Here is an 11,023-nt window from a genome sequence, read left to right as displayed (position 1 = left end):
TTTCTTTTTTAATACTTCAGATGACACTGCCTGCTAAAAAACACAAAACCTGGGACTCAGGTATGATGATGCAAGCTGTCTCAGCTGCGAGAAACAGTGACATTGGCTACAAACGAGCTTTAAAATACTTTGAAGTTCCCAAGAAACATTATGTTGAGAATACCGAAAAGGCTCCTGAACCATTAGTAGCTGTGTGCTTAGGTTTTGTCTGTGGACATTGAAGAACTATTAGTCAAATATTGCTTAGAAATATACTAAAGGTCCATCCGTTTTCAACAACAAAACAATCAGCTGGTAAAAAGTGGCTGAAAGGTTTTTTAAAGCGCCATCCCCAACTTTTTTTCAGAAAACCCCAAGGAACGTCTGTTGTCCAGGTTAAGGGATTCATCCCGGAAAATGTGAAATTGTTTTTGCAGTGTTTTTCAGAACTTTTAAAGATAAACAGTAATCCGATCAGACTGTTAAATGTGAACGAAATTGGGATTACAATTGTGCAGCATAAGTCTGTAAAAGTTTTTTCGGTGAAGGGTAAAACAAAATGTTGCCAATTTAATATCTGCCAAAAGAAGGCGTCTTCTTACTATAGTCTGCATGAATGTTGCGGGATCTTATGTAGCGCCTTTAATTGTATGGCCAAAAAAAATTCCAAGGATGAGTTAATGAACGGAACATTCCTGCTTATCACCCATCAGGATGATTTCAAACCAACATATTCACCATGTGGTTTGTGCACTTTGTGAAAAACATAAATTCCTCAAAAAATGACCCGGTCTTCCTTGCCCTCGACGTAGATAACAGCCATACGAGAAACGTGGACCTTATAAACTGGGCACGAATCAGTAATGTAAGCATCGTCTACCTGCCCCTCACTCAAGCCACAGCCCCTGACGTTGGATTTTTGTTCTCATTAAAAACATTTTACGAAAATGCTATTAAAGATTGACTTCATAAAAACCCTGGCAAGATTGTGACAGACTTAAAGGTCCGAGAATTGTTCGAAATCGCCTACAACAGAGCTGCCATAATTAACGACTCTGTCAACAGTTACAAAAAGACAGGTTTATATCCACTGAACAAACACATTTTTAGTGGCCAAGACTTTCCTATTCACATCCCGGGCGCTGCAAATCTACTTCCAGAAAAAAGATTATCCCTAGCAGAACCACAACTATTCTGTAGCGGTTCTTAGTAAGGTGTTGTCAGCACAGAACACACAGTCCCATTTCCACGACTAGGACCTCCTCAAGGACCTTTTTAAGCCAGATAAATCTCGCAAAGTAGATTTAATTACATCCACAATCTACAAAGCAACACGTGAGCAAAAAATGAGAGTATTGCTAAAATATCAGCATCTGTAGCCAAGAAACAGTTGTTCAGAATAATGCAAGCCGAAATCCTATGAACGCCCAAAAAGGGGAAAAATACTTAAGAAAGGAAAAAAAAGACAGAGAAAAACGTTTCAGGTGAAGGGATAAGTTCAGGAGTTCCAAATAGAATAAGAAAAACCACCTGGAGTGAAACTTAAATCAAACCAAACCAAAGGAAAACATTATATTAAGAACATGATAAGATTTCTATACACGACAGCAGCGACAACGTGTATTATATTGACGCCCAATTTTCTGTGGATGTTTTTATTCTTCTGATAAAGGGACAGATGACAACTTCCTGTGCAAGCAGTGCGAACAATTTTTGTTATAAACCAAAGGAAAGTAATTTTTTGCTAAAAATCGCTAAAAATGTAAAAGCAATCAAAGTTTTACTGTGTAACAAATTTTTTGCTAACGTGTTTTAATGTCTACAGTTTATTTCCAGAATAATGCGTTATAATAATTTGTATCACCTTTATAGCCTGTATAACGTATTATCTCATATTAGGATACCACATGGTCTCATATTAAGACACCTTTTCTTAAGATGGGAATTTTGACATTTTAAAATAATTAATTTATTAATTAATAGCGTAAATTATCAGCCGCCATGTATCTAATTTAAGACTTGGATCCCTAAACTTTACGATTACCAAGATGTTTAAAAAAGGGTCTCATATTTGGATCCATTACCCTACGTCTGAATATATACGAATAAAGTCCATAACATAATGGACCAATGTCTGAGTATCAAAAAGGGACAGAGAGAGCAGAAAGAACTACTAAATTGTTATCGATAAACTGACTACTATTTTTACATTTCCTTATTATAAATTGAGTAGACAAGGCATTTTAATTTGAAAATAAGGTATTCTAAGGACAATCTTAATGGTTTTCCTTTAAACGTAGGTACTTATCTATAGAGAGACAGGGTCATAAATTGAATAATTATTTTTTCTTTATTATAATCGTTTTTAAACCAAAGTTTCACCGTTTTGGTACGTCTTCTCCTTATAAAAATTTATTACCTAATTTTGTGATTGTATTTATGCGTATATCGGAATCGCATTTTACAAATTCAATAGAAATATCTCTCCAGATTTCGAAGATTTCACTTCTCGGTTGTGTTTTCTTAAATTCTTGATACATTTCCAGGTCTTTACTAGTGTATATCTGTCTATCCATTAGTTTTTATTTTTTCTTCAATATGTCGTTTTTCCTTTGTGCTAATTTGTTTTCCACTCCTCTAATCTAGAATATCATTTTCGATTTTTGGCACCTTCTGCTTCCAGCCAAGTTTTATATGTTTATTTTCTTATCTCTTATTAGTGTATTGAGATCTTTGCCAAACCATTCCTCGTTTTGACTACAAAAAGACTGTTAGAGGCAGGTAAAAATAATCAACAAATAGAAGGAGGACAACTGCAATGAAGGAAAAAAATTGAGAAAATGTCAACCGATGGCCACCAAGGTCTGCACTACCGTAATATTAGTTAAAATTTCTTATATAAGTATTCATTTTTAGACGGATAATAAGGAATTAATTTTATATATATTATAATGAAACGCAAAATCGCGAGGAAGACCCAAAATGCAGTGGAGCAATAACATTAAAAGTGATCAAGTACCAACATCGAAACGTCTGGTATGAGACAGGGATGCTTGAAAGGAAATTAAAGGGGCTTGTATTAGAAAAATAGTTAAAAAAAGCTTACCTAAAAACGATCGCACTCCCAACGTCCCTCTGGCTATACTCAGCATCATCGCCGCCATTGACACTTTGCCAGCTGCAAATACATAGTCTGCTTTTGTTTTTTCTTTGGGTCCGAAGAACTTTGAGTAAACTGCCACAAATGTACTAGCTATGACAAAGATGAAGAACACGAGGTAGTCCCATACCATGCTTTTCGCGTCCTTTGACATTGTGATTGGTTCTGTCTATTTTTAATAATTGGTAAAATCTAAAACAAAAAAAAAATATTTGTAAATAGTGCATACATTGGTTCATATGTTTCAATGCGAATGATCTTAAAAATAATTTTGATGCAACATTTTTTCCAAAAGATACTTTAATAATGACAGGTGACGTAAAGGAAGCAAGATATTTTAATTAGTTTCTATAAAAATTTACATTGCAATTCGGTTCGAGCTTATTTTGACTGTATATGAAATCTTAGAAAAATCAGATAAGGTGTTCTACTAACCATCAATCAACATGATTTTTTTAGACATTTAAAAGAGCAGATTCATTATATAGAATGGACTTCCTGTTTGCAACTTCAGAGTCAATTGATTATATAAATACACTTGATGTTTGTTTGTAACTATTTAAAGTTTGTCAAATACCTATATTACTAGTGTTTGTGTATTTGTTCTAAATGTGTTGTAATTGCCATACCATAAATAAAATAAATTATATAGAATTATAAAATAGTTCTATTTGTATTTTTTATGGAGCCTTGAAGTACACTACAAAATCTATCAAACCTCAGAAAGGGAGTTCTATTGGTAAAAACTCACCACGATGTTTATAAAAATTTTTGAATGAGTAGATTCTTCTGTAAGTAGTTGAAAAAGTATTTAAATTTTTTTTAAATTATAGGAATATTCAGGGAGTACAAAAGAGTTTAGCGGAATATACGGACAATCATAAACCACTCGCCTTGACTGATATTGAAGTTTCTGGGGTCGAATTAAAATTAAACTTACAAAAATTCACAAATAATATTGATTTAATTTACATGGAACCAGATAGACTTCATTATGATCAATGAAAGATACCGTAATGCTGTTAAAGTCGTGAAAGCATATCCTGGATCATATACTCATGTTTTATTATAATAAAGCATTCGATAAAGTACGACATGAACAATCAATGAATTCCCTGAAATCAAAGCAGATTGACTACAGCGACCTCAGAATCATATCAAATTTATACTATAAACAGCGAGCAAAAGTACGTGATAAGGAACAGCTGTCAGAAGAAATTGGAATTAGACGTGGAGTGAGACAGGGATGCGTATTTTCTCCAATTCATTTTAATGCCTACTGTGAAGAGATCTTGAAGAAAACTCATGGTGAAACAGCTGGAATAAAGGTAAATGGAGTTCCCATTAACAACATTAGATATGCGGACGACACTGTGATCTTAGCCGAAAATATTAAAGATCTTCAGAGACTGGTGGCCAGAATAGTATCCAAATTTATGAGAAATCGAACAAGTGGACAAATGTGCATATCTGGGAACAATGATTCAGGAATTCCACAAATGATTACATTCAGGAGATCAAAATCAGAATAGAAAAGGCTAGAGCAAATTTCAACAAAATGAGAAGAGTGCTATGTACAAATGATTTAAAATTGAAACTAAGAGTTAGGTTGGCGAGGTGCTATGTTTTTCGACTTTGTTTTGTGGAATGGAATCTTGGACTTTGAATGCGACGTCAATGCTAAAACTGGTATTATTAGAGCTGTGGGCGTATAGAAGAATTTTGAAAATATCGTGGACAGAACACGTCACAAACAAAGAGGTTCTGATAAGGATGAATAAAGAAATATAAATTTAAAATAAAAATAAAACAAGAAAATTGGAATATCTCGGACATATTACACGTGAAGAGAAATACACCTTGCTCCAACTGATTATGCAGGGAAAGTGTAGGATATAGGGTCTGGTACTTTCTGTGTAGAGTTAAGGTTAACACCTTTTTTAAATTAGTAAGCTCTTTATATATATACACACACACACATATGAACACACGCACACACACATAATATATATACATACACCTAGCCTATGTATATCTACTGTGCACTCCGTATATTGTACAAGCATATTTTTATTTTAAAAACTCCTATATGAGTATAATATTTAGGAAAATGTTAATTATAATTTTTTTGATATTTTAAATACCAGTTCAAAGAATAATGATTTGAAAATAGTTAGAATACATCTATAGGCGTTGAACTAATAACATACATTAAAGTTTATTAGTAAGCATAATATTAAAATAATATTTTTAATAATAGGATCTCTGCTGTTAAACATGACTATTTTTATTGTGTTAGGGAATTTTGCAGTTAATTATTTTTTTGCCGTTTGAATTTATTATGATAACCTTGACAATAACCAAAATAATTGACAGATGAGGAGCATTTAGTAACCAACAAACTAACGTATTCGTTGCTTTTTGCAAATAATCTAATAATACTAATTATCGATTTTGTAATCATTCTCAGAAAACGAATGAGCAATGTGTTATGTCCGGATTTCGTAGAAGAATAAAACGATATTTACAATATCTTGAAGCAATCGTGGATTTTTCGAAAATATTTAAATAAGTGTAAAAATCAACCACTACCGAGAATAGTGAATATTTACACCTCATAAAACCAATATTCAATGTATATATAAAACGATCTCGTAGACAGTTAATATTATCTTTAATATAATTATTGGTCATCTTAGCCGATGTTTTATCTTGTTACTTCTTATAACTCTTATAAGATTATATAATTTATCTTATACAATTTTTGTGTTTTTTGTAAAGGTATTTTTGTTTATTAGTTGCTTAATTTTTGCAAAACTAGCTTTTTGCTGTAGTCTAAAAATTCCGAAATGTTGGCATTTTTAACGAATTAAAAAAATACAAATTTCCTTAAAAAGCAAATTAGGTCTTTTTATATTTCTAGATTTTACTATTTCTTCTTTTTATGCTTCTTGCTTCTTGTATGTAGGCTTTAAAGCCTGTTTCTTCTTCAATATTAGACTCCTAAATAGTTTAAATTATCGCACTATCTCTTTCTTGGTCTTGGTCTAATTTATCTCGTATTTAGTTAACACCACCTATCTATCGTCCGTCGGCAAATTCAAACAATAATATAACTTCCAGATCATCTTTTACCACCTTTAGTCCAGACAAATTAATATATGTATTTAATATATTTTTTACCACCAAAAATGAGATGTTTTAACCAAATAATGCTTCAAATATAATGTGCAGAATAATTTTGAATTACGTTCCGCTAATGAACTTGCTTTTTTGTCCTTAAAAGTAGAAAAAATTTCAATTATATTGCTTAATATTTCGTCTAAATATAATCGTCTAACAATTTTAACTGTGCTAATGCCCAAGTATGACTTTTCAAGTTTTAAACTGATTGATTTACGATGAGTAATCCGGTTGTAAAAATACCGGCATGTGCCTTATCTAAAGGACTGGACTTGCAAATTTTTAGTCTATTATATTTATAGTTGTATTTTTGCAACTATTAGCTTGTTTATAGATAGATGTGCATTGCTTTAATTTTGAGTTGTGTTGAAATTTTGTTGTGAGTAGTTATAATAATTGTAGTATTTTTTTGTTGTTTGTTTTTTTTTTAAACTGTCTATTTGTGTCTAAAGAAAACTTTTAGACCATGGGAAAGATCACCTACAGTTTTTCGTGCATGGGAGCAAGAGAATCCAACTAGTAGATGAGAAAGTGTAGTACTCAACAATCTTTTTGGTGTAATAGACTAGGCGGGATCTGTAGAAATTCAGACCATAATGGACATTTTCCATAGGAAGCTATTTTTTGCTGGAATCCCTTCAGAATGTGCCCAATATCGACAATCATGATACGCGCCAGTCGCAAACCCTGTGCTAAATTTTTTATTTAACAAAATCTGAAAACAATTGAAAATTTCTCATTTTTTGCTCCTATTTTCGTTTATAATTCGGAAAATATTGATCCTAGAGAAAAAATTATACAAAGTTCAAAGTTTCGTTATTCAATTTTACACAATATTTCGTTAGCTAGAAATTACAAATTTAATGTTTATTGTTGAAAAAATAGCAATAATTGGAAAAAAAGTACAAAAAAATGAAGTTATTCGTTTAAATGTTTTCGACTTTTTGAACTTGACTTATAAGCTCCATATTTCGCCTAGAAAAACTTTTTAATATGTTTAAAACGTGTGCTAAATTTTGTTAAGATCGGTCGGATAGGTTTTGCATAATAATTTTGCAATCCAGCCTACTGGAAAAAAATCGCAAATTTTAAAATTTATGGTAGGTCCTAAATAAGGCCCTCAGATAGTTGCAATTTTTTTTACACATAAAGCAAAGCTCAAACTTTCAAACGCTTTTTGTAAAATTCAAATCAGTTCACTAGGAGAGCCTATAAATTTTTTTAAAGTTTTAAACATTTTTTTAGGCTTATAAACAAATTGAATAACTTTACGAGCTTTAAACATATCAATTTGAAAATTTATACACTTAAAGAACATTAAAAGACGCTTCTTTAAAAAAAAAAGGTACATTCGGCTTACTCCGTCCACAAAAGACTTTAAAAAAAATTATTGAAGATTGAGTCAACATAGAGTTTATTTATGAAAAATTTTTTTTGTTCGCCTTTGCTTTAACAATTTAAATTATTTATTTACAATTTATAAATACATATTTGTTTACTAAAAGTAACAATTTACTTCAATGTATAAATTGCAAGCTCAAAAAAAATGCATGAAGAAAAAATGCAATTACTTGTTTAACATACAATTGTTTATTGCAAATTTCCCAATTTGCAATTAATAATGGTATTTAAAAATATGGTATTTGAAATCCTTGTCGTCCGAGCTATCGATTCAAAAAAAAAGAGCAAAATTGGTTAACAAGAAGCCGAGATAATGCAATTTTCAGCGCTCGCTATAATTTTGAACTCGCCTATTTTAATGTTCTTTAAGTGTATAAATTTTGAAATTGATATGTTTAAAGCTCGTAGAGTTATTCAATTTGTTTATAAGCCTAATGTATATAAAAAATGTTTAAAACTTTAAAACATTTTCTAGGCTCTCCTAGTGAACCGATTTGAATTTTACAAAAAGCGTTTGAAAGTTTGAGCCTTCCTTTATGTGTAAAAAAATTTACAACTATTTGAGGGCCTTATTTAGTGCCTACTATAAATTTGACAATTTGCGATGATTTTTTCCAGTAGGCTGGGTTGCAAAATTATTATGCAAAACCTATCAGACCGATCTTAACAAAATTTAGCATACGTTTTAAACATATTAAAAGGTTTTTCTAGGCGGAATATGGAGCTTGTAAGTCAAGTTTAGAAAGTCTAAAACATTTAAAGGATTAACTTCATTTTTTTGTACTTTTTTTTCCAATTATTGCTATTTTTTCAACAATAAACATTAAATTTGTAATTTCTAGCTTAAGAAATATTATGTAAAATTGAATAGCGAAACTTTTAACTTCTTATAATTTTTTCTCTAGGATCAATATTTTCCGAATTATAAACGAAAATAGGAGCAAAAAAATGAGAAATTTTCAATTGTTTTCAGATTTTGTTAAATAAAAAATTTAGCACAGGGTTTGCGACTGGTGCATATCGTGGTATGGAAAATGTCCAATCCAAAACAGATCCCGCCTAGACTATAAGTGATACAAAAAACAATGATATTACAACGAAATGAAACAATATCAACGTAAATTAATATATTTTTGTATTAGTTAATTTATGAATTGTTTATTTAACAGAGTAATTTGTTTAAACAATTTAAAATAAATATTTATTTTGTAAAATTTTACTTTTTTTTTATTATTATTAGCAGAAAAGGTTATGAAATGATAGCTACATTAAATATTTATGTATTATAGCTATATATTTTTAAAAATAAAATTTAGAAATAAAAGTTTAAAGCTAAATACTTGTGGTATTGTCATTAATCTCACGCGAAATCAAAGTTTTTTGTGTATTTTTAGAATTTTAGTTATTAATACTTTTGGAATAATTAAGTACCAAATTAACAAAAATACCTTTACAAACACTTATTTTAAAGATGTTCTAAGGTTTTTCAGTAAAATTGTGTCACTTTTCCATATAATTTACCGGTCTTTACCTTTAGTATTCAAAATAAAGTAGCTATTTTACATTGTTTATATATAGTTTAAAAGTAAAAAATGACCTTTAATCTTTTGCATATTTTGTTTATCGCATATTATTATTACCAAATTTATCAAAAGCAGTTCCTGTACCTGTATCAACAAGTGTAATGGGAAAATCGTCAGTTTGCTGGTCTTTGGGCCAGCTAAGTCAATCATTTTGTAAAAAGTTTAATGTTCACCAAATGAGTCAAGAAAACTTTAACAGTTTTGACACAGTGTGATAAGTGATCCTAAAAAAGAAACTAAGGGTGTTCTTTTTAAATGGAGACCAGTGATTACTATATTAAAACTCTTCAGAAACATTTTAGTTTTCTTTTAAGGGAACATTTAATGAAGAGTTCTTATTTTTTTACATGTACAAAAAACTCGTGACTTTATTTTAGCAGTTTTCCATGACAAGAACCTTCTCCAATCAACACGAAAATAAATCAAAAGAAAATACCGTCAATCAAGTGTCTAGAAAAGGTCTCAAGAAGAAACTAAAACGTTGGAATCAGCATCACAGCAAACTAAGTTTGGCAAAGATAATATGGAAGATACAACAGTGCTGGATTGTGATTGTAAAATTTGCTTAATGTAAAATTAGATCTAGCGCCTAGGATGCAACTGATTTAAAACAAATACGGACGAAAACTGGTTATAAACCAGTTCTAGACGGATCGTCTCGTGAGCGAATTCTCATGCTTTTACGCTGCCGAGATAACAAAAAGTTGCGAGTGCAATGGGTTTCAGACCGTAGTTTTAAAACGCTTACGCCGTGGGCGTAAATCCCAATCAAATTCATGAAGGCACTAGCGAAAAACCTGACAGAACCTTTTATGAGGAAACCATTTGAAAATCCTAGAATTAGCTTAAATGTAAGAAACTCGATACGAAACTAATACTTGTACTCGAAGAACCAGTAAAATTTGCACCTGAAGAAAAATTAGAGATTCGGAAATACTGTAATTTATGCCCATCTAAACTTCATAGAAAGATATTGTACTTATGCTATGATTGTAAAAAGCCTATATGTTTATCATGTAGTAAGAAAATATGCACAAAATGTGCTTCAAAATAATCATAACGAAAATAAATGATTAAAATTAGTGTAGTTCACCTGTCGTCAGAATTTTTTTACTAAATAAATTCGTTTAATTTTTTGCATAAAAATTATTAATTAGTATTCACTTAAACCTTCTATATATTTTATATATAATATATATTCTAAACTTTGCAAAAAAAATTTTTATTAATTGATGAAATTATGGAGACTTGTTATAATAAGGAGAAATTTCAGTACTATTGTAAAATAAAGGTATTTAAATAACTTTTTTGTTTAAAGAGGCATTAGCAGACGTTAATGAAGGCATATTTATTAACGGATCACTTCTGAATAATCTTAGATACGCAGATGACACAATACCCCTTGCAGACAGCAGAGAAGGACTACAGATCTTGGTTGATCGCATTACCGAATACTGCGAAATGTATGAAATGGCACTGAATATAAATAAAACAAAAATCATAGTGGTAAGCAAGAACAAGATTGAAGAAGACAGTGTTTATGCTAAAGGAAAACTTTTAGGCAGTGTGCACAGATATCAGTACTTAGGTTGCGAACTAAATGAAGAATGTGATAGAAGTACGGAAATAAAACGGCGTATTGAGGTAGCTAGAAGTGCTTTTAATAAGATTAAAGCAATATTATGCAATGGAAAACTCAACATCGAAATTAGAACTA

General features: G+C 30.6%; 1 protein-coding gene across 5 annotated transcripts in view; it reads right to left on the bottom strand.

The window, feature by feature from the left end:
- LOC140443985 (sodium-coupled monocarboxylate transporter 1-like) overlaps positions 1-11,023 on the bottom strand; it is a 244,311-nt gene that overhangs the window by 76,926 nt on the left and 156,362 nt on the right. For all 5 annotated transcript variants that reach the window (XM_072535536.1, XM_072535538.1, XM_072535540.1 and 2 more), the window contains one exon: positions 3,086-3,331. In XM_072535536.1, coding sequence (XP_072391637.1) covers positions 3,086-3,293 — 208 coding nt within the window. In that variant the 5' untranslated portion in view covers positions 3,294-3,331. The remainder of the gene's footprint in view (positions 1-3,085; positions 3,332-11,023) is intronic.

The sequence above is a fragment of the Diabrotica undecimpunctata genome, chromosome 6 (assembly GCF_040954645.1).
Source record: "Diabrotica undecimpunctata isolate CICGRU chromosome 6, icDiaUnde3, whole genome shotgun sequence".
In the NCBI taxonomy this organism is placed as follows: Eukaryota; Metazoa; Arthropoda; class Insecta; order Coleoptera; family Chrysomelidae; genus Diabrotica; species Diabrotica undecimpunctata.
Note: the sequence above shows the minus strand (reverse complement) of the source record. Positions and strands in the feature narration are given on the sequence as shown.